At 35.8% G+C, this 25,627-nt stretch overlaps 1 protein-coding gene across 1 annotated transcript; it reads left to right on the top strand.

Annotated features, from left to right (window-relative positions):
• The first annotated feature begins 9,446 nt into the window (after positions 1-9,446).
• On the top strand, positions 9,447-12,277 carry LOC147549303 (GPI-anchored protein LLG1-like). Its single transcript, XM_086670684.1, has 3 exons — positions 9,447-9,836; positions 9,919-9,975; positions 11,616-12,277. Exons 1-3 carry the CDS (start codon positions 9,761-9,763, stop codon positions 11,975-11,977), a joined length of 495 nt encoding a protein of 164 aa, XP_086526810.1. The 5' UTR covers positions 9,447-9,760; the 3' UTR covers positions 11,978-12,277.
• Positions 12,278-25,627: the final 13,350 nt, after the last annotated feature.

The following is a 25,627-nucleotide window of genomic DNA, read 5'->3' as shown; positions in this document are numbered from 1 at the left end:
TATATGTACAAATTTTGATTTTTCACCTGAAATAAAATAGGTAGTTGTTTGAAAACGGAGGGAGAAAAACAAAAGTAGAACAAAACTCACCAAAGAAAAACCAATCCCTCTCTACAAGCGGATCTCGTCTTCTCCCTCATACTAACTCTTTATCTTTCATGGACTAAAACAAATAAATTTAAAATTGGTATTAAAAATAGGCCGCGGCTTTGGGGAATACAAAATATTCTCTAGGAAATAAAGACTTTGGTCAATTAATTTTGACAAAAGGAGCAACTTTATTATAAGTCCAAAAATTGAGTTGTTTACTTTCTAACCCGTAATCTTCTTCAACCTTTTCGAGCTCACGTTCATTCCCAGTCTGATTTTCTCTCTACTTTTTGTTTAATACGGCCAAATTCTACCCTCTTAGTATATACTAATCCATGATCGATCTCTCTGCTATCTCTCTCTCTCTAAAACTTCCTCTTTCTCTCTCTAAAACTCTCTCTCTTACGAAGAAAGCAGGAACCACCATGAGTATACACATTGAAGATCTCAACTGTTCCTCAAACAATCACCAAACATAGTGTCACTTATTACAATGATCAAATCAACACTATTGTTACCCAAACTTCCTCAATTGTACACGATGAGATTTTAAACATCCATCGTGATTTTCACTCTCAACCGGAATGGCGACCGGCTTTCAACCGGAACCAAGAATAAAATGTATCAGTTCTTCAATCATGTGTTGATCGTAGATGTCTCATATTTCAATTCTAATATTCAAAATAAAATTCTTAATTGAATTTCTTAACGGCCCTAATTTTGCTTTTGGTTTATCGAACTTAGTTTTTCAAAAATTGAATAATTATGAGCTTAAGAATGCAAGTTTCAAGAGTCTGACTGAAATTTTTCTTGGCCAAGAATGGCAGAAACCTAGAATAGTAGGTGGAAATTGAACATTTAAGCTATGATCAAATTCTTTATGCTCGTCTTGATGCTTGTTTTTACAAGTTAAGCAAGAAGTTTAATGCCTACTTAGTTGGGTTTAATGGATTTTAGAAGGACCAAACAGAAGGGGGATAGAGATAAACGGTGGGGGTGATCGGGATAGGTGGTGGTTGGAGATGAAAATTAAGGACTAAAAATCAAAGAAGTCAATATTTGGATTCAAAACAAAGTTACTCCTAAGTCAAATATAATTGACTAAAATCTTTATTCCCTAGAGAAAATTTTATATTCCCCAAAGCTGTGGCCTTAAAAATAATGTTTTAGTTGTTATTAAACGAAAAAAAAGTAATTCAATGGGGTTGTTTTAGAAGTTGGCAAGATTTAGGGGTGACTTTGTGAATTAGTTGGAACTAGACCTAAAAGAAATGAGTAAAAATAAGGCGTATTTTTTATATTAAACCATAATTCCATTCATAACAAGGATATCAATCCAGGACATTACATAGTTGAGAGAGTAACTCCTCTCTTCAAAAAACATAAGAGTTAAATAAGTGAAGTACAAAACTTCCAAACGTAAAGTACCTTACGACAAGAAAGAAGTTGCAAGGCATAAACTAAAAGAAAAGACCCTAAAGGTCATAAAATAAGAAGATCGTCAAGATCACGAATGAAAAGATCCTATGGAACACAAAATATAATCAAACTAGAACATAAGAAGAAATTATAAATTTATCTTCTTGAGCGAAGATAAATCTGTCTTTATTTTCTTTTCATTTTCATTTAAAAGTCAAATCGATCTTGTTGTATGATTTCCCTCTTTCTTCCTTTCTGTAAAACATCTTCGATTTGATGGAATTGAAGAAGAAGCCCATGAAGAACGAAGAACCATCATCATAACAACTGCCTCTTTTCCCTTTCCCCTAAAAGATGAAAAAAGATGAAGAAAAAACAAAAGAAAACTTATATTAATACTAAAATAGGGAACTTTCCTTCAATTGTGAAGGAGATTCCCGCCCTTATGTCGGAAAACGATAACTCCGTGTGAAACTCTTAGTGAATACGGTTTAGATGGAGAGTATTCCAGCCGGGCCATCGCCTAGGCTGGTCAACACATGAGTCCGTCCCTGTCCCCATAACCCCCGTTGTATAAGAGTGTGGTCCACAAAGCTACCTTTATGTTAGCGCCGATCACATATGCTCCATAGGTCGTATTTCCGTACGCTTTTACTATGCGAACCAGTCGGTCATCGCAATAAACATCCGGTAGAGAGGGTCGAACCAACCACAAACTCCCAAAGTTCCCACCAACTCCATCACATCACACAGATGTAATAAAATCACACCACAACATACATAAATCAAAATCATATTCGCCAACATATTATTACCTACTAGTTTCATACTGATAACGTTTTGCAAGCAGTGAACTAGGTAGGATAATAGCTTAAAATTCTCATATCATATTGAATTCAAACACATGTTCATGTATCTACGAATCACACCACAACATACATAAATCAAAATCATATAAATATTGTCTTCGAATACACAAAGAAGATGAAAAGAAGAGGGTGGAGATTAGAGGCTTGAAACGTGTACTAGGTACACTTTCCTTAAAGCATTATTTGCCCCCTCTCGATCGAGATTACTTGAAGGTTCAAGGCAAATTTCTTCCCAAGATATGACAAGCCTTTGTGAAACTGCATCAAGTAATTAATGAAGATTTCGCGATAGGAGCATAAGAACATTAAGATTATGGCAAATATATTTGTTGGCACAAAAACTAATATAATAGTTTCTTCTCTCTCAAATTCTCTACACTTTGATATGTGTTGATTACAAAATCAGATTTGAGAAACACTTATTTATAGAAATCAAAAGACATCTATAATGAAAAGTTGTATCTTCTCCAAAAGATAACTATTAGTAATTAAACTTGAATTCAACTATTAATGTGAATAGTCACAATAATTTACAAATCTCTTTCAACTTTGAATTCAAATTATTATTGTCAATAGTCACAATTATTTACTTTTAACTTTTAATTAGTATAGTATTAATTTTATTAATATTGTCCAAAAATTCCAACAATCCCCCACTTGGACAATTATAATAAAACACCTTTGCCAAATATGATTATAGTAGTATTTATGCATAAAGTATGGTATCTTTCGATTTGAACCATACCTTAGTGTAAGTGCACAAAGTTTTATCGAAATCCCAAGTAGCTTGTAGCTTTGAACCAGTTATTCCTTGTGATAAAACCGGTTACACCACACACACAATACAATTTGTTCTTTTGCTCCACACATTTCTCGCTTAGCACTTATATGGCCATGTGCTTCTTGGTTTCATGAACTCTCCTTATATAAACTCTAAATCTAATGAGAGGCGGCACCACCTCTAAGTTCACATAGTTGAAGTTCTTCCAGTATCTTTGCTACTTTAGAGATACTTGTCTTTGACTGAACTTCATTAAGAGTTTTTAAACTCAACCTCAGTCCGTAGCAACCAACACTTATCATCCTAGATAGGGTTAGATAATAATTTAAGTGTTGAAACTAGTCACTTATCAATGACTCGTTACCCATTGAACCTAAGACTAGTCATTTCCTAGTGTTAGGTTGGGTTGCTGTCAATGGTGACTTTCATGTAGAGAGTTTCAACCCCATCTCTCTAGATGTTAAAGTTTAACCATATCTCTCGTCAGAGATTTGATAAACAATGTTTACATTTTGCAAATGTAACAATATTAATTCCATCTTGAATTAAGTTTTTCACATTAACGTTTATATTTTTGTTATGTACTTTACCATATGTACATATTCAAGTACCCACTTGATCCTTTCATAAATTTTTCTCAAAAATTTTCACATATTTCCAAATTAATATTGGATTCTGAATTATATTCAACACAATTTGAATATATAGTTTTTCTTTTCCTTTTCTAAATCTCATTTAGATACGAAAGAAAATGTTGTTCTTCTATGAACATGTAACACCAATCCTCTTGGTATTAGATTGGCCACTCTAATGTCAAGATTGTTACCACTTTGTTGTGAATGATTTTCTAAATCTCATAAGAATCATTGACTCAATATATGCATATATTATCTCTTTTAAGTATCATCTCATGATTAGGTAATTACCCCCACTATTTTGAATTTATAAGTTTAGTATACTTTCATGTAATCCTCATCGATTTACAAATATATTAACCCCTACTATTTGAAATTGTGTCAAATAGTAGACACCCCCATTAATTTTGGTTTCGTGTTGAATAATAACAAAACAACACAAATAAACATGAATCTTACGCTACTTTTGTCGAATCACCGGAAGTTTGAGAAATCACTAAAATCATTCTCAAATACTCACATCCCCTGCTTCATTGTAAAGCTGATCAAAGATTTTCAATCTAATGATTTATGTAAGAACATGCTTCACACTATGTAATATTACATGTGACTAGAATTTACTCATATACACATATAACAATCACAAATATATCAAATATAAATTACGTTTGTCGATAATTGTATGTTCTTACCCTTAATTCCATGTCAAAATTATAATATGTATTGCCGATTGATACAACTTATCTCGAAATATTAATCAACAGTATTCTAGACATTGTAGCAAAAACAACATTGGTATCTATAAATTTGGAGACTAAAAGTATATATACAAAAACCACAATAACTATTTTTATGCTTATCAATATTACTTCATTTAGCCATAATGTCAGCCTACTTTAGCAAAACACATGAAGCAAATTTATGATCAATTAACATCAGTATAATGTTAATGTCTTCAATTCCATCTCAATGACCAAAGTCTATGGGAACATGTAATAACTTGGATTGTATAATACATATACTCACAATAATTATGAATAGATTATCGGGTCAGTACCCACAAAGAAATTAATGTAAAAATGTTTTCAAAACATGTACTCATGTGTATTGACTAGACATATTCATCAAGTAGACATACATATCATAAGGACAGGTTATGTGCACTAAGTGATTAAGTGCTTCTCTAATCTATTTACCATTAAACATCAACATATAAATGATCCCCTCTTCGCGTCAGTTTGAGCAAAAACTTTTCAAAAAACTGTTCCAATTACAGTATAGGAAGGTATGGGAATTTGATCATCTTGAAGTCTCACTATTGACAAACTACCAAAATTAAATAACAATATATGCATACTTACTATAATAAAGATCAATTGTGAAGAAATTTCTATTTCAACTCACTAGCCAACATATTTCATTAGAACGGAGAACACATGGTATTTTTCTAACTTTAGGAATTTTATTTGTTACTCATAAAACACATGTATAGAGTAAAAATAAGGCTAAAAGTTACTGTGTAATAAAACAGGCTAGTATAAATCATCCTGATCATAACTACACACAAAAGGCAAACAATGATAGATACTCCTCATTCATCCTACATGTAATAAAATGCAAACTATCTACTTAATTTCTTGTCACTTTCTCATATGTTCATAACAACACTCTCTTGTTCCAAAACTGAAACTTATAAGTTTCTTTATAAATGGTAAGGAGAGAGATAACAAAGTGAGACTGGCTTTTCTGGAAACACCACATTACCAATTACAATAATAAAACAGATTAGGAAAATAACCAGAGCCGTGGCTGGGAATTTGAGGGCCCTGGGCGAAACTTGGTTGCGGCCTTTTCGTACATAAATAAATTACGAGCACAAAATTGAACAAAATGTAAGATGATGAAAATCATTAATGATTCACATGTGTATTTATGTATTATTAGTTTTTTTTGTGGAAAAAACACCTAGCTTTCTATTTCTTAAAAAAATACTTCAAAATTAACGAAATACGCCTAAAATAACAAAATGGTTAAGAGAAAGTGTAGTGAAGCAAAAATAAAGATAGACTTAGCAATTGTATCTGAACAATATTTTTTTCAAAATGTGGCCCTCAGAACTCGAACCCGAGTCAACTACATGGATAACCAGTTCCCTTCCAACAGAACTAGTAGTGGATAGATGCTTAAGTTGGTATTGTAAGGTATATAACCTTAGCTCTGGGTCCTTTCATAGAAAATGGGCCCTTTTGAGGTGGGGGCCCAGGGCGGACGCCCTTCCCGCCCCCCCTCAAACACGACTCTGAAAATAACTTGCCCGGTTGATGTGTGTTGCTATTTTCTTTTGAAACATCTCAGAAGTTTAGTCCAATTTAATTAATAGGGTGGAGGAAGAAGTTTCTTGTTTTTGTGCAGTACCCATTTCAAAAGGGATCAAAATGCACATGGCCAAAGCAATATCTCAAGTGATCTTCCATGGTCCACCAAATACGAATTCATCATGCCTTCTCTCTAGGTCTAAATTCCCAATTTTCCATGATGTTTGTGACTCCGTCCTTTCCACTCTCTTCAACAATGGAGTCAACCACCAAAATATTAAAGACTTTATATTGAAAGTATGTCATTCATGGACAGGGACATATTTTCATTTCCCTCAAGTGCAATGGTGGAACGTTCGGTGATCCATGTGATCTAGGACATGGTCCAAGGCCATAACTTCATCCCACGACTCTGACTATAGGAATTCCTTGCAGCCCATGCACAACCTTCATCGAATAGTGTCCTCTATTGTTTCTAGTTCCAACTTCTCTCTCGAGTTTAAATTTATCTTGTCATAGTACTCTCAATCTCCATCAAAATAATGCTTTAAGATTGTTATAAATATTGTCTTCGAATACACAAAGAAGATGAAAAGAAGAGGGTGGAGATTAGAGGCTTGAAACGTGTACTAGGTACACTTTCCTTAAAGCATTATTTGCCCCCTCTTCGATCGAGATTACTTGAAGGTTCAAGGCAAATTGCTTCCCAAGATATGACAAGCCTTTGTGAAACTGCATCAAGTAATTAATGAAGATTTCACGATAGGAGCATAAGAACATTAAGATTGTGGCAAATATATTTGTTGGCACAAAAACTAATATAATAGTTTCTTCTCTCTCAAATTCTCTACACTTTGATATGTGTTGATTACAAAATCAGATTTGAGAAACACTTATTTATAGAAATCAAAAGACATCTATAATGAAAAGTTGTATCTTCTCCAAAAGATAACTATTAGTAATTAAACTTGAATTCAACTATTAATGTGAATAGTCACAATAATTTACAAATCTCTTTCAACTTTGAATTCAAACTATTATTGTCAATAGTCACAATTATTTACTTTTAACTTTTAATTAGTATAGTATTAATTTTATTAATATTGTCCAAAAATTCCAACATGTTTCTATAAAACCCCTTTGAAAATAGAAACTAGTTTCTATTTTCTAGTTCCCTTAGTGTAGCTGCCTCATGCATGCCCTTCTTAGGAAGATCTGACCGGTCCCTAAAGGGCAGCCAGTCAAGCATGGTCGACCCCTCTCTTGGGCTCAAAACATCCCTTTGGTGCCCCGACCCAAAATCCCTTCATTTGGGCCTTTTGTACTATCTTTGCCTAAACTTTTTTTAGGCCTTTGGACATATCTTATGGGTATCGTCTGTGTATATATACTCATAACAAAGCGACGATCGTAGTTGGTTGGTTTCTAGCTAAACACTACGATCCCTAAATCATCCAGACTTGATGATCTTCTTCATCAATTGTCCTATCCGACAAATTGCTCGCATTGTTATCCAGTGTATATTTCCTATTACAAACCCATGTAGTCGAGTCGAATACACTATTCCTATAACCCATGAAACTGCGCTATCTCATCGACCTCTAGTGCTAGTCTTCATGAGTCATTGTTGTCCATGCAATGACCTGGACTAGGGAGATGATAATGAAATAATTCCAAGTTACATTTAAGAGATGATAATGGACTAGGGAGATGATAATGAAATAATTCCAAGTTACATTTAAGAGAACTTGGAATAAAAGAGTTTTATTTTGTTTCATTCATAAAGGATGATAATGAAATAATTTCAGAGTGGTGCCTTACTCTAGGCACCACCTTCTACCACTCAAGGGTGTTAATGTGGTGCTTTCGTTATATCTTATTGAGTTTCACTGTTACCTATACTATTCGTCTCTTTTATCTCCGAGTTTTAGTGGATGATCTTATGAAAATCTGAGGCATCATCATCAAAATGTTCTTGCAATCTAATTCTTTATAGGGTTATTGACTTTACCCCCTCAATAATATTTGGTAATCGAGTTTACCTCCTTAGACTTACTACTTTTGTTAAAAGCACTAAGCCAATGTTTGACGGGCGGAAAAATAATATAACTTTTAAGAATAACGATCTAGTAATGTGATTATAGTAATTGTAATATTCTACTTTAGTGTTGGATTTAGTCAAGAATATGATCCTTGAATACTTAATTTGTACGTAGATTATTTAATTTATGATTCGAAATCCCTTATGCCGAACATGACCCCAATATTTTTTCAAAATTAGTAAATCTAAGGAGGTAAGCTTAATTGCAGATAATTGAGGGGGGTAAGCTCTATTACCAACTAGTGTTAAAAGGGTTGAGCTCAAAAAACCCAAAATTCAATATCAAATTGTATTGAGAGACATGCGACAACTTCTTTTGATGATGCAATATAACAATATGAAAGGATGGAAGCGGCTAGTACGGACTGGATGCCTCCCCACTAGACAACTTCTCTAATTCTCTTCTTCTTCGGTTATTCACTTCTTCTTCTCTTTCTTCTTCATCTCTTCTTTTTCGAATCATCATCATCATCATCACTTTATCATGGAACACAACCTTGTTTCCAATATATCTAGAATGAGAAGTTAGAGAGAGGAAGAACCTTGTTTTAGAGAAAGAAAAAGAGTAAAATCATCACGGAAAGAACCTGGATTCCAAACCAACCTTAATCTATGATGAGGAGTCAGAGAGAGAAAGAAACTTGGTTTTGAACCCTTGATCCAAAACCATCATTAAAAACCCTCTCGAACTGATCTCGGAGCGTTAGTCCGAGACATGACCTAAGGTACTGGACTGATCAATCCGAGACCCAAAGCAAGGGTTCAGACTGGTCAGTCTGAAATCTTCGGGACGGATCCGAGTCTGAAGCTTTGCTTGGGATATAGGGAGGTTCGAACCTAAACCTTTTATACCTAGGTGCCCATATATGTTTGGAGTCAAGTCGATCTCCTCCACATGGTACCAATATATGTGTATATATTTTTTCTGACCATCTTTTTTTTTCTAAAATTTGTCTCTTCCCTCGTTATCCTTTAACGTAAATTGTGACGAACATTTTCAGGACGCAAAAAAAAGTTCTCATTCTTTTGAAATAAAATTTATGAATTATTTTTGTATAATTCGAATATGTGTATGACTAATTATTTATATTGAGACTACAATCAATACAACTCACGAGTTAGCAGAGTTGTTTAAGAATGTACCTAGAAGATATATAAATCACTCGTTTGAACCTCGTATCGAATTTTGTGGATAACTTGCAACGCTTAAAAGTGCCCCCCACAAAACAAAAATCTAGGTATGCCATTGGGCCTTTAGCCCTTTACCCTAAAATGATGTTCTTCTATTCAGTACAGCTGTGATCACTGTCACAATAGTAGTACGACATTATAACTCAATTATGCGACGGCGAACGAACCTACTTAAGAAACGCGTCGCAGCGGGTGTCCACTTTCTTCTTCTTCTTCCTGTTTTCTTCTTTGTCGTCCAACTAAATTAAAACCTATATTTCCTCCCAAATCAACCCCATTTATTTTCCTGCCGTTAGATTCCTTCTCTCTCTCTCTACCTAAAGCTAAGCCACTTTTTTAGGTCATAAGAAAAACGAAAAATGGGTTGGAAACACTGCTTCTCTACTGTTATCTTTTTTGTATTAACTGGATTGACTACCTCAACCTATATTTCAGGTAATTATCTTGAAATCTGATTTCATCTAATTAATGATCTTCCCTAATTTGGGGTTTCTAAATATGTAATTCTTTTTGGCAGATGATGTATTTGATTCTCATAGATCCACTGGACGATCACTACTCCAAACTAAATCAGGTTCAGTTTTTAATCTCTCTCTCTCTCTATTTACTTTTTTAGTGAAGTTCTTGTTTTGTTGCACAAATTGTGATTCAGGTAAAAATTTCCCAATCTTTTTCCCCCTTTGTCTTGGGGGAAACTTTGATCTCATTGGGTTAAGAGATTTCATAAGATTTTTTTTTGAAATTTCTACTCCTAATGATGTATTAATTGAGTTTTAGAAGGAGATCAAGGAAATTGAAATGTTACTTTTACTTGAAATTAAGATATATGGAGATTCATGTGTAGTTGAAATTTGGTTGGAAAGGGGGTATTGAACGAAATTTGATAATTGAATTTCATCCTAAATGAGATAGAAAACAATGTTAAGATTTACTTTTGTGCATTTCACTAGATAATATTATAGTTTAACGCACTTTTCGCGATGTGACATCAAGAATTTGTACATGAATAGTCATAATACCTATTACGTCAAAAACATTACGGAAACGCTAGGTTCACAAAAGTTTTTGACGAATTTTGTGCCGGAATGACGTGGCAATGTCCCTCTGAATTTTGATTTAATCTGGGACACTTATTACATCATTCAGTTCATCTTTTATCGGTCAAATTTCAAAGGGACCTTGCATCATCATTCCGGCATAAAACTCGTCACAAACTTTTGTGAAACCTAGCATTTCCAAAAACATTAACGTTACCAAATTTGAGAGTCAATAGTCCTTTTCGCATTTGTTTTTGGTAAAACTCGGTTGGTGGTGGTACATGATATATAGGCAATATTTTTGGATATTTTTGCCTAGTAGATTAAGAGTGGCAAATGGTATATTGTGATACTTAAAAACTCTGGCCTATGCACTATAAAAGCACTAGGTGCCTGTAGGCGACTTGAGTGAATTGGTATCAGACTATGTGTTCAATAATGTTGAGAATCTTCCATGCCAATAGCTTGGTTAAGTACCGGAAACCTTGTTATCACACTGCTTCATCAAAGAATTATCCGCGGTTGTTGATTCAATATAAAGACATGCAACGGCTAGTTTCCCTCTGTTTTGTGCGGCTTAAAGAAAAGCCAAAGATCCCTTTCATGAGGCTCTTCATGTGTAACACTGAAAGGAAATTAGTGAATGCTTGATAAGTTGTCAAACCACCACTCTCCTCAATGATACCATGTGGTTGTTTGAGATTTTTCATCTTCATTCTAACAGAACTGAATGCTTGATCTCTTTGGTTTTTCTATTCTTATACCATATTAAACAACTATTTCTTCACAAAGACCAAACTCTTAACCTTTAGTGCCTGTTATCGATTAAGGAATTTGTTATGCACAGCCCAGTACAAATATTTTGAAACTTCAAAGCTCCACCGAAATAGGTGGAACTTTGAAATGGGCAGTAAAATGGTCTTCAAAAGTTCTTGGGCCCGATTATAGGCTAAAAGTTCTAGATTTCTCATAAAAAAATGAATAACACGCCACTTGGATGTTCTTGAAAAAGGTTCTGAACCAGTAACATTGAATTTCAAAGTTCTATAAAAAGTTCTGAAAGAATAACGCTATACCTCAATGTTCTTAAGAACATTTCAAGGTTATATTACTCGTATTATAGATCTTAATTGAATAATATATATTGTCTCAAAATGCCATAATCTTATTCTTGCAGGTTGCGCTGTTAACTTCGAATTCCAAAACTACACCATTATAACCAGCCAATGCAAAGGACCTAAGTACCCTCCTAAGCTATGTTGTGGTGCCTTCGTGGAATTAGCATGCCCGTTCGCTGATTACTTAAACGATCTGACCAATGACTGTGCAACAACTATGTTTAGTTACATAAATCTTTATGGTAAATATCCACCTGGCTTATTTGCTAGCCAATGCCGTGATAGCAAACGAGGTCTCGAATGCTCAGTCAACGTCACAGACACATCCAGCAACAACAGAGCAGGATCAATAACTCTCAATCTACCTCGGCTTTTCATACTCACAACCTGTTTGATACTAGTACTATTCAAATTATTCTGATACCCAAATTGTCGATCTCATCAGTAAGTGTTCTCTCATTCATAAACTTTCTTCCCCAAGGTGTAATTTTTTTTTTCTCCTAAATTGGTTAGCCTGCCACGTTGTATCTGATATTCATCGCTCAATTATTAGTTCAGTGTAGTTTGTACACCATAAAGTCTGGAGCTAATTTGAGAAGAATTTCTGTTCTTTCTGGTTCTCTCAAGTGTTATTGAGTTCCATAAATTGTTGTAAATTACATTTCAAGAGATATTTTACCATGTAGATCATTTCCAATTAATGACACACGTCCGATTGTTGATTGCATCTTTTTCTTCAATTATATTTGTTAGCTTTAACCTCAGTTATTTGTTGAGACTGGTTGTGCCCACCTAACCCAGCCAATATATCAATTTGTATCGAGACGATATGCTATTCGAAAAGTTGCACTGTCGATCTGAATGAGTTGACCCAACAAAACCATAGAAAATGTCATTAGGGGAATGGAAAACCTGACATGGTCATTAGGGCTAATTTAGGCTGATTTTTCGAACTAGACGTAAATCAACTCTTAATTAAGAGCTTATTGTTTGAAATAACTTTAAATGATTCTCATGTCCCAGAGAGAAGCTAAGTCATGTGGGCGAGTCTGATGTATGTGATTTAGTTCCAAATGACAAAGAAAAAAAAACAGGAATGCTAAATCATGCTTTCGCAATATGAATTTGAATAATACATAATTAGCAATATCTAGCAAACTAAGAATAAGAGAAATCCGGAATCCCGGAATTCATTCAAGTTACATAGGCAGATAAACGGTGCTCAACAGAGGCGGAACCAGGATTTCGAACCAGGGGAGGCGAAATTTGACTAAATACCTAATTTTCATTTAAGAGTTTGAGACTAATTTAAAAAGAAATTTAGTTTTGAGTCAAATTCTATTAATAAGTAATATGAACTATTTAATTTTTATTCAAATATCAAAATAAAACATTTTTTTTTAGAAAGAAACAACAAAATCCTAAAATAATATTGAGAGAAAAAGTTACGATTATAGATTTTTGTATAACTTTTCTTTGTCAAATTTCATCATTGAAAAACTTAAAGAGAAAAAAAAACCCTAAAATAATTTAGAGAAAGAAACTATAAACTATAACAATTATAAATCTAGGATTTTGCATAAGTTCACTTCATCAAAGATTAAACTAATCTATAACAAGTGAAAGAGAAAAACAATAAAATCCTCAAACAATCTACAAAGAGAAACAAATAATTTCATTTTATCATTACGGGAATTTTGCATAAGTTCACTTCATCAAAGATTAAACTAATCTATAACAAGTGAAAGAGAAAAACAATAAAATCCTCAAACAATCTACAAAGAGAAACAAATAATTTCATTTTATCATTACGGGAATGATTGAATCAAGGAAAACAAATTGAAATTTTAAGGACCATTGTCAAAGATATGAATCAAAGCCTTTGAATATCCTCCATTCCTCCCAATCTTCTCTCCCTCCAAACCTCTCGGTTAAAGCTTTCTATAGGATGGGTTTTGAGAACCCCTAAACCCTCCTTGAAAATGTCAGAACAGAAATCTAAAAAGGAATTCAAGTAAAAGACAAAACTACCCCAATCTTGTTTGAAAAATTACAAAAATCACAAGAGGCAACTTCCCCTTCTTGCCCTTACATGGGTCCGCCCATGGTGCTCAACAATCCTCCGAAGGACCTTTTACCAACAACTTTCAGTGTCTTGTGCGGAATTTCGCACTATGGCACGACGTGTACGGTTGTCAATGAAAACACAAGCTCGAGCCTGTTGGGTTTTGGTGTCACCTAGTGTTGTTAGCGGAATCTCAGCCATCTAATACGTCTAACACTAGTTTCCAAGATCACCTGCAAGAACTAAAGATGAACTGAAATGGGAAGATGAATACCTTATTCACTTTCTCTCGAACTTAGATTTCGACATCTTTTTGGAAGATAAAGAGCTTCAAAGTGTAGCTCCTCTACTTGAGACACCGAGTAGGTTGACTTGAACTCCCTTCCTTTAGTCAACTAGGACTTTAGTGAAGGTTGAGATGAAGAACTCCTTGACTAGATAGATAGAATAAGAGTTTTTTTTCTCCAAACTCCCTCTCTTCGTGATGTTGTAGAGATTGATTTTCTCTTGAGAACATTCCACACCTTTTTTGTTTTCTAATTAGTCCATATATAGAGAAACCCTAATTGGAATCATATTAAAACTAAGATTCAATATGGACCACAGAAAAGATAATGTCAGAAACCCTTTCTGACTAGGAATCCTAGATGGAAGGGATTCCATCTAGGGTTTCCCTTCATCATATGGCCGACCAGACCAGCCCCTTTAAAGGGCTTGGTCTGTTTGACCCATGCTCGTGGTCGGCCATCATATGGTCGACCATCTTCCTTTGTCCCGTGCCTCCTTTCCGGGTCCGGTTCTTTCTATCTTTGTCCGGACTCTTCCGAACCTGTTTGGTCCTGTTTAGTTGGATTCAATCCATCTATTTGCCAAGTTCCCTCTAGCAAATTCTCTCTGTTCAAGCCACCACTCTTTGGTATAACCCATTGTAGGATCCGGTCTATGTTAGCCGCGGATTGCCAAAGCGATCCGATGATCGTAAGCGGCTTCTAGCTAAGCATTACGATCCCTAATTCGACCAGACTAAATGATCTTCCAGATAAGGTCATCATTATCATATTCGCCAAATTGCACGCATTGCCATCTTGGTCGAAGGTCACTCTTTCAGAAGGACATTCCTTCAGACCGAAAGGACATATCCTTCAGTCTCCCACTTGTACTTAAAACAAGTGCAATGCTCGATTTCCATGTCTTTTCATATCTAATCTCATACGTCATACCTTTCAGACTTTCTTGATCTAGAGAACAAACTGTCAAAGCAAATGATTAACTAATCTATTTGAGCACGACCATGTATTTCCAGTTGTTACTCTTCAAGCCGCCTTGAGATACTTTATCCTAATTTTACTTAGGAAGACATATTCCGTTCTTGTACTCCCACTCAGCTTCATGTGTATCATGCCTCACCCGATTTCTGTTTTTATAACATCCTTTTACGACGCAGCGTTTAACGGGACCAAAGTTCGACATTCCTTACATAAGATGAGCGGAGTACTCATGTTATGACGTTCATCTCTTCAACTCTTGAAGCACTCTTATTTGTGGGTTTCCAGTTTGTTATAATATACACCCATGAAGTTGACGTGAGTATTCATTATTCCTATAGTCCAAGAAACAACGTTATCTGTCAATGTCTCATTCTAGTCTTCGCCTGTCATTATTGTCCATTTCATGACCTGGTCTAGGGATACCATAATAGGATGGTTCCACGTTCATTTAGCAGGGTTTCATTTGTTAGAACACACATTTAATAATCCTACTTGGAACATTCCATTATTTTGGACTGTCTAAACTAAAATTTAGAAGACAAAATAAACTATTTTATTTCGGATAACAAGAGTTCGTGAAAGGTGAGTTCCCATGTAAACTCCTTTACGCACTCAATTTTACGAATCTTTTAGGGGATCCTAATATGATCCTAATTCCTTAGATATGTACATCTTCCATGTTCGCTTTAAGGTGATAGTTTAGTTGTGGATCCGATCCACGTTACACTTTGCTTATTGTCATCTTGCTGAAGAACCCTTTCACCAGCTCTTTAAGGCAATATCAGTTTCTTAACATTAGTACTTCCTAAGTTCTAATTTATTTTCTTTACTTAGTAGAGTTTGCAACAACTCTCAGCATAAATCTCCTTTCATCTGGTTGTCCTTCTTTTATTAAGATTTATATCTTTTAATTTTGGAAGATTACATCTTACTACTTCAACCTTTTCTTTTATTGCTTTAAGAGTTTTTCTCCTAGATGCTCTCAGTATTATCGGATGCTCTTTATTAGCACTTTTAAAGTACTTACTTTGAAACTCACGGTAACGTCATCTCATACTCCAAGTAATTTTAGATGTTAAGGTAAAATATCAATCATCTCTCTATAATTGGTTTTATACTTTAGACATAAGTGTTTCTCTCACGTGTGCTTTTGCTCATCAGGGTTTTTCAGATTCTGAGTCTTACTAAGCAGTGTGCCATGAGAGATGGGTATAATCTCTCTCTAAGAGTTTTTCTAGTTAGACCTCTTCGAGATTCTCTTGAACGAGTCCTATCATCTTCTTTATCTATAACTATAAACTTCGATGCACAAACTATTTTACCTTCGTCTGGTGTCCTCTTATTGAGTTAGTTCCTTAACTGTTTCAACGTTCTGAATGTTGTTCCCAATTTTAGTACATCTCACATACAGGACAAAAAATAAAACTTGATTTACTCCCACTTACCCTTTCGTCGAACAAGATTCTAACTCATTCTTTTCAGAAATTCAAACCCTTTGATTTTCGTTTGAATGTTAGATACCAATCCTTCGACCTTCGTCTTGGCTTTGCCTATTTTACTAGTTCCATGAGTTACTGTTTTCCATGTACTAGTCAATCTTCTATGGGCTTTCATGATAAGAATAAAATCCTATTCATAGTCTCTTACTATGAATCCGTTTATCTTGATCATAAAATTCGGAAAATCTCGATATTTCCATCCATGTCTAGATTTTTACTTTGAAAATCCAATTGTATCAAGTTTTAAACTTGATTTTAAACATAGATTCCATTTCTGATCTTTTAGCTCTCAGCCAAATTTCAGAATTGGGTTCTGTTATAGCTTTTGTGTGGGTCTTATAAAGACTCACTCGAGGTTTTTGAACAATTGTGGGAAACCTTCTTCAACTCTTAAGAAGTTTCCTGGAAAGTTACCATGTACTCCCATTTGTTGCTCTGTTCGAATCAAATCTGAATATTTCTCCCACTTTTGTTCTTGAACATCATCCTTCAAGGAAGACACCATCGAGAACAACAATCTCATTGTATTCTGATGGTTTTTAGAAAAACCCCATTTGTTTCTTTCATAAAGAAAACTCCGTCTAAAACGTTTATTTAGACAAAAACAAAAGACTATTTTAGAACTCCTAAAATCCACACTCGTATGTAGCTCTTTTATTTGCTATAGCAGATTTAGGTTTAGTGGGTATGCAGTTATATTTAGACACTTTTGTTTCGGAAGCCTATGGAATGACTCATCTAACTGTCCTTTGTCTAACAAAGTGCGATATCTCTTTCGTAAAGATGCTGCCTTTTCAGCTTGTTAGATAGTCATCTTGACTTGGATTTTTGATCTCATCAAATGATCTACAGTCAAGTTGATTCAATACTTGATCTAGGATCCATTTTTAAAAATTGCCTTTAATCAACTATCTTTTAGTTGATTATAGTCAGGTTAATCATTATCTTATACAAGATTTTATGATTACTAGACATATCTTTGTTAAAAGATAATCTTGTTAATTTGTGAGTTAAGACATGATTCACAAGTGTTGAGTAGCTCGAAATCACACAACTTTTAGTGTTTATCCTTTCCGATTTCATGTTCAGCTAACTCATATGACTTGATTAGAATAACTAAATCGAATCATTCGGTATCAATGTTTTAAGTTAATTAGGCACTTTTAAGAACATCATAAAATGTTAAACTGAAATTCCTTATTTTCTCCATAATTTAAGGATTACAAAGATGATGTCTTAAAATAAAACTAAAATCAAATTAAAGTAATGCCTATAGAAGTCTATGATCCTTCTCGAGCCATCTCAACAACCCTTGCCTCGTTCCCTTTTGTCAGGTTCATCTCTTCTTCTATTAAATACTTGGCTCCCACTCGATCTTGTCATTTAAAATGCTGTGAGCATTAGGTATCATATACCTAAAGGGGACGTTGTAGATTGAATCAACGTTTAACGTTTATACCTGAATCAGAACTCTCAGCTCCGTTATTAGCTCTTCCAGGTAGTGTGGCCAGTTTCTCATCAAATGAGATGCGTCACCACAATAGAAACAATTGCTATCGATGAGGATATCTTTGGACTTAGCAACTCTTTTGCCTCTTCTTTTGCCACATCGTCTCCTTTTCCGAGCGCATCGCGAATCCCCATCCTTTTGTCTACACAAAGTTTCTTCCTTAGTCTTAGGTGGCATGATTTTACTTTCAACTACTTCCACTATTGTAAGCAGACATTCCAAGAAAACATTTCCAAACGTTTCATGAAAGTTTAATGTTACTTCTTCAAAACCATCATGAAGAGAAAATAAAATTATGTCGCTTGCCATAGAGGCTTTCATAGGAGTTCCCATCCATTCCATGTCTTTAAAGAGATCAATCATTTCTAAAACATGAGGACGGACAAGTTGTCCTATTTCAAGCCGTTTTTCCATTACAGCGCTAAAGATTCTATATCTCTCCATCGATATTCTACTTGGAAGAAATCCCTTAGTTGTCGAATGATAGTGTGTGCATCCAGGTTTATGAACCTTTCTTGGCACCCCCTTTTCATTGACATTAACACTATGCCTATAACTGGCCCCGACTTCTTTCGGACAATGTCAGCTTACTCACATTCCTCTTTAGACGAGGTTTCTGAAAGTACCGGGATTGGTGTGTCTAATACTTCTGCTTTCGTTCCGAGAACCTTTCTCAGATTTCTTTACCATTGAATGAAGTTGGTGTCATTCAATGTTTCAAGTATTGTGTGGAGGTTGAAGATTTCTTTGTTTGTCATAACTAAACTACATGAAATAAATGCAAAGTGATTTAAACTTGTTATCCTAGCAAAATCCTAATTTTGCCATATTATTCAAGAAATTAGTCCATATTTGCATAATACAATTCGAAGATCCCATTTCTCTGAAGTTAAGCGTACTAGGGCATTGACCTTAACCCCATCGTCCTATATGAGTAAACTCTTTACTAATCATATTCTTATGACTCTTGGTTGATGAGTTACACTTTAGTGTGTCAAACTCATCCTTTGCCTCGAAGTCCAAAACCCTTTTGCTGACTCGTTAAGAATAACAATTTAGATGCGTAGACCGCTGCCATAGGTCTACCCATATTGTCCCGAGGTAAAAGATGGCACGATGCGGAAGCAGACCCACCAATATCCATGAACAAGAGCACAACATGTCTCTTAATCTGGGTTGGCTATACTCAAAATTCTTTTAGGGACTTTTACGTTTTTATCATGCATGCATTACTTGAACTCTAACATAACCATTCACAACAAAAAAAGTAAATAAACAAGTAAATGCGTGCGAAAAAATAAATCGAGCAGACTAGATCATAGTATGACCCTTAATCTAAAAGATCTAACCTTTTTAGGTTACTTCTGGTTTTGCCTTAGCTCACCTGGATATCCATCCTCGAACCTCCATTGAGTTCTCCCACCTGAACCATGATCTCATCCTTCGGGTCTTCAATGGACTCTATAGACCCTAAACTCTAATTACAAGACTCAACGATTCGCAGATCGTATAAAACTTGAAATTAATTATTACATCGGGCACACATTTGTGCTTGAAAACAAGAATAGAAACTTCTATGACCATATTAGCATCCGCATGCACAAGCATACATACACAATAATATGACATTCATAATATGATAAAGTATATATTGTAGATTCATCTTTAAGGTTGGAATCTAGATTCGCTACGGTCTATATAGCTATTCGAGACAACATATTGGCATCTATATGCCAAACGAGCCTTAAGTCTACTTTCATAATATTGGACTAACGGCACGTTTCGTTTCTATCCGTAATGATTTCTAAAATCAATTCTAGGAAAAACTCCATTTGGGCTTTCGGACGACCCGGGTCAATTTCGGAAAATTAATGTACGTGAAACTATGAGAAAGATGGAGAAAAAGACGAAAAACTCCCACTCGAATCGACACCTGTAAAAATCTTAGTTCCTAATCCGAGTCCAAACTCAGAATGACCCCGGGACAAGGTCCGGTCAAGGCCCGAGACACTCTCGGCCTAGACCCACAACTCGGTATCGGGTCGAGCCAAGAAATACTTTGGCAAAGGCTGAGCATGCCTTGGCCCCGGACCAACACGTTCTGACCGTGCCAAGCTTGTCTTGGTATTGGTCAAAACATATTCTGACCTAAGGGACTCGGACGCATCCTAGGCCGTCTCGGTCTGATAGGCTGAGAAATGTCTTAGACGCGGCTGGTTGGTGGTCGAGCCCTGGGCCATCTCGGACTAAGAGTCTGAGATGCTTGAGGCACGTCCAGACGCGTCTGGTCTTTCAGTCAAGTCCTAAGTGACGGAGTTGAAGGAGATGTCCTTCGACCAAGGTGACAATGCGAACAATTTGTCGGATATGACAATTGATGTGGAAGATCATCAAGTCCGATTGATTTAGGGATCGTAGAGTTGTAGCTAGAGACCAACTACGATCGTCGAATTACGAAGTAATTCGCGGCTAACTTCGATCGGATCCTACAACGGGTTACACATAAGAGTGACAAATTGATCTAGGATATGACTAGTGGGAGTGAGATATAATCATGGGAGTGTCCCATAAACATATCTCATAGGCCTAAGAAGGAATTAGGCAAAGATAGTACAAAAAGGCCAAAAACAGGGTTTTTGGGCCTAGACCGGTTCGGGTACTTCTAGGACTCGGATTGGGCTGAATTTTGGAGGGTTAGTTGGTGATATTTTCGACTATTTCCCTCAATCAATAGGGATTATATATGCCAATTTTCGACTATTTCCGACTATTTCCCTAAGGATTATATATGCCAATTTTCGTGGGTTTTGGACACCTCCTCCTTGGGGAATTGAGAAAATATCAATAGTTGCTATTTTCGACTATTTCCCTAAATCTTATTCTAAAGGGTGTTTTAGGAAACCTAAAAGGAGGTGGATTCTTATTAGGGTTCTATATAAACACTCTTGGGGCAGAGAATAAGGTGTAGAATTTCTCTCTAAGCTTTCTTACTCTACCACATCAAGTAGAGAGGAGAAAGTGAGCTAATTCCCAAGCTATCTTCTAGTCAAGCAAGAAGAAGGTCTTCTTATTATCCAACCACCATTGGTGTGCTAGCTATACAACAAGGTGGGAGATCAAGTTGATTGCTCGTGTCCCAAGTAGAGGAGCTACGTTTGAAGCTCTTGGTCTTCTTTAATCAATTCAACTAGTTCGAGGGAAATAGCGATTAAGGTAATCTACTATCTCCATTAGTTTAATTACTAGTTTTGCATGATGATCTTGGGGATACTAGCGTTAGACATTAGATGTCGTTATCCGCTATAAACACTAGTATAAGGGTTTAATTCCCAACAGTGGCGTCAGAGCCTCTTGCAATGAACTAGTTTATGCTAAGAATCGAACTAGTTCATATTGGATATGATTGATAGTTTGATAAATTGAGTTTATAAAAGTATTTTAAAAGTGTTTTAAAATTATTTAAACTCACAATTTGATATAATTGAATGGGATTCAATGAATTTCAAATTGAGAATCAAATTGATGATTAAAAGTGTTTTAAAAGACTCAATTTGATTGAATTTCAAACTAATCCATGCTTGATTAAATAGATAGTTATGTTTAAAAAGGTTTTAAACATAAAATTGATTAATTTTGAATTGGATTCAAAGATTTTTCAAATTGATTTCAAAATTGTTCTTTGAAAAAGTTTCAAAAACCTAGATTTTGATCCAAAATTGGTTTGATTAAGAGTTGTTTTTAAGTTTTGGAAACTTTTGAAAAACAAAAATTTGGAATTTTAGAAGTGTTCTAAAAGGAGTTGTTTTGAGTTTAGAAACTCCCAAAACAAATTTGGAAAATTTTAAAAGTTTCTAAAAGTTTTGAAAATTTTTAGCAGTGTTCTAAAAGGAATTTCAAAATTTTTGAAAAGTTTTAAAATTGGAAAAATAGCAACTTAGAGTTGCATAAGAAAAAAAAAAAAATATTGGAAACTAGGGTTTTTTGGAAAAACCCTAGTGTCCGGCCAGGAAGCTTCCTGGTCGGCCAGAAACTTCTGGATGCGTCCTCTGGACGCGACCAGCAGCTGCAACAGAAGCTTCTGGACGCGACCAGCAGCTGCGAGGGAGCTTCCTGGACGCGTCTAGGACGCGTCCAGAGCACTCGACCAGACGCGTCTTGGAGGCGCGTCTGGGAGGTTCTGGGTGTCTCGGACTAGTCCGAGACACTTAGTGCTGGTCCGGTCCAGCACCAGACGCGTCTAGGACGCGTCCGGTGCATGGACTAGCGTCCTGGCTCCGGCCAGGACGAGACCAGGCCTTGATAGGCCTCGACCAGGATATGCCGGCCCTATGGGCCGTGCTATGTCCGGACCTTGTCCGAGCCCTTTTGTGGGCTTGGGCCGGGACTTGTCTAGGACTTGTCCCGGGCTTTTTCGAGGCTTTTCGGACCACAAAAAGGGACCATCATTCGAGTGGGAGTTTTTGCCAAAACTTCTTCCGATTCCAACCAAATAATTCCAAAATCAATCCGGGCCATCCAGAAGGCCAAAACGGATTTCTCTTTAAATTGATTTATGAAATCATTAAGAATCGAACCAATATTTTTCCCGAAATTGACCCGGGCTTTCAGAACCCGAAACGGAGTTTTTCTTAAAGATGATTTTAGAAACCATAAAAGATAAAACCGGAACGCACCATTAGTTGAATTCTTCGAATTTAGACTTAAGGTCCGTAATGTGACATGTGATGTCAACAAAAGTATCTCCCAAGATAATCATGCATATATAATTCTTAGCCTTGATATATTATATGATTGCATGTGATGTGAATGCGGGAAACTAGTATGGCCATAGATTTATATCTTATTCTTGTTTTAAGCACGGATGGGTGCATGCTTTGTAATTAATTTTAATTTCAAGTTTATACGATCTGCGAATCGTGAGTCTTGTAATTAGAGTTTAGGGTCTATGAGTCCATTGAAGAAGCTCGAGGATGGGATCCAAAGGCGAGTGGGAGAAATCAATGGAGGTTCAAAGATGGCGGTCTTAGACGAACCTAAAGGGGAAACAAGACAAAGACCAAAGGAGATTAGATCTTCTAGGTTAGGGGCCATACTAGGATCCATGTCTGCTTGATTTACTTTCTCGCGCGCATTTACTTACTTATTTACGCTTTATGTCGTGGATGTTAGTTAGGCTAAATAGTTCACTATAACAAACGCCAGACTAGCGTAAAAGTCCCCAAAAGTAATCTTGAGTAATCGCCTATCCAGATTAAGACACTCGTTGCGCCCTTGTTCGAGGAAGGTGGGTCGGCCAAAGCAGAGTACCTCCTCTACCTTGGGACAATGCGGGTAGGTCTATAGAAGAGGCCTACACGTCTAAATGGTTCTACTCAACGAGATCAGCAAGAGAGTCTTGGATACTCGAGGCAAAAGGATAGATTAGTCATTCATCAATGACTATCTATCAACCAAGAGTCATAAGGGTATGATCAGTGAAGTAGTTCACTCACCTAGGACGACGGAAGTGGAGGGCAGGGCCAAAGTCCGCTTCACTCCGAAGAAGTGGGATCTTGGAATCACTTATTCAATCGGGGACGATTTTATTGAATAATGTGGGAAAACTAAGTTTTTCAAAAACGATAACGAGTTTTAAAAACTTTGCCATTTCTTTATGTAGTTTTAAGATGACACAAACGATTTCAATATTAAATCACACCTAAGGGAGGTGCTGAGCCACTTCCTAGAATGGAAGAATGAATCCGAGAATAGTTCTCAGATTCAAAAGGAAGGTCACTAGAATACCCAATCCCAATGTTGACTCATACAAGAGAAGGTCAAAAGCCATTTGCAAGCAATCATATAACATTCTCTTTGGAAGAGTAATGAATGCTAGCATAACCATTAAGACAAACTAAGGAAGAAATTCCTACAGAAGTCATAAATGGAGAGGTACGAGACCTCCAAGGCAATCTGAAAGTCATCCTAAGGGAAGACAACAGAATACATCTATCACCCAGTTCAATATCGATTGAACAAAGATTGATAAAGACCTTAGATGAGTCACTCAGGTTGTTACAAACAAACTGAGCAGAACATACGGGAATATCCAATCTAAGAAAGGTTCTTGAGATTTGGTACAAAAATCTAAGAAAGAGCTCTTAAGATTCAAAAGGGCAAAGGGTCAGTCAAGTGAGACAAACATTTGATCGAAGAAAAGGCAAACAGTTACCGAGTACATGATCAAGAGTATTTCTCATTACTGTGAATTTTTCCAAACAATGGCTAGACCATTCAAGAGGAAACTACCCTTAGCACCTGGAGGACATAAGGAATGGAATTACGAATTCCGATTCCAACATCCTTGTTAACAAAGTTAAAAGCAAGTATCGTAAAATTTCTTCATCAGGTATTTTATACCGGATGTACGGCTCGGTAAAGCTCAAGGAAATCACATACTTGACTAAAAGAAGTAAAGATCCAAGAGGGAGCAGAAGCAGTAATGCTAAGGATGCTGAAAGGGATCAAAGTCTTCTTTTAGACACTGATCTAGCTTAGAACTTAATAGTGATTATTTTGTTCTTCTAGAAACGTCTGATGTTTTAAACCAGTGGTAAAATTAACTGTAGGTTAACATTGGTAATGGCTAAAATCAAGAGATTCAAACTCATTAAACTTCAGCATTGTCAATTAGGTCTTAAGGACTAATTTGACAAAGTCACCCTTTTCAAAAGGCATAGAGACTAGTAATCTATTAGGACTCATACAGTGTTATGCAAACCTATAAGTTTTCTTGCAGAAGCTAACGAGAGCTACTCCAATATGTACGCTGATAACTTCATGAAGTATGGAAACGTACAAATCATAAAGTATAAGTCAGAATGTTTGAAAGGTTCAAACAAAGTACAAACCGAAGTAAAGAATCATTTTGACAAGAGAATTTAAGTCATCCGATTAGATTGGAGTGGTAAAAACTTGAGTCAAACATTTGATAACCATCAAAGGAGTTGAGAAGCCGATTCCCAACTCGCTCCATGGAACAAATCTATGGGATGGTGGATTCAGTGGGAGTAATCGAACATTGCTATGCATGATTCGATCAAAGATGGGTTTAAGCCAGTCTTCCGAATATTTTGGGATATAGTCTAGACACGATTGTTTTCACACTTAACCTATTCCGTCTAAAGCTAAAACTTGTAAAAACGTTACAAAACTAGCTATTATCTGACGCAATTTCCTTTTGAAAGAAATTTGGGCTTCTTCCATAACCAATCAAGAGAACAAAGTGTTTGTTGCTCATGATAGTATTCTTCTAATAATTAGCACACCTAGTAGTCTGGGAGAAAAGCACTAATTATTACATGAATAAGTGGGAGAAAAGTACAAGTCGAATTAATTCGATCATGAGAAAAATCATGAAGAGTCATGAAGAACAATCATGAAACTTGTACAGGACGATCAAGTTCGACCAAGAGCAGCAAAACTGTTGAAAGACAGTAAAATCGCGGTTCCTCGAAAAGGAAAAGGTAAAGATTGGATCTTAAAACCTACCGCACAAAAGCGAATGTAATTCGCAGGAGAACTCTCAAAGCAGATGAAAGTGGTTCTAAAGGAAAAATCTCGAAGAAGTTGAGAATATTCAAAATTGTTGTTCAAAAGCCCTAAAAGGTCAAAAGTAAAATCTCAAAGATTCAGAAGATAAAGGTTATTTCTGAAGAGACAAAAGACTGGCGCAGAGACGGAAAACTGA

The sequence above is a fragment of the Eschscholzia californica genome, unplaced genomic scaffold, assembly GCF_041429995.1.
Source record: "Eschscholzia californica isolate CP2 unplaced genomic scaffold, dmEscCali1.0.p SCAF_3, whole genome shotgun sequence".
Classification (NCBI taxonomy): domain Eukaryota; kingdom Viridiplantae; phylum Streptophyta; class Magnoliopsida; order Ranunculales; family Papaveraceae; genus Eschscholzia; species Eschscholzia californica.
This window is presented reverse-complemented; position numbering and strand designations above follow the sequence as displayed.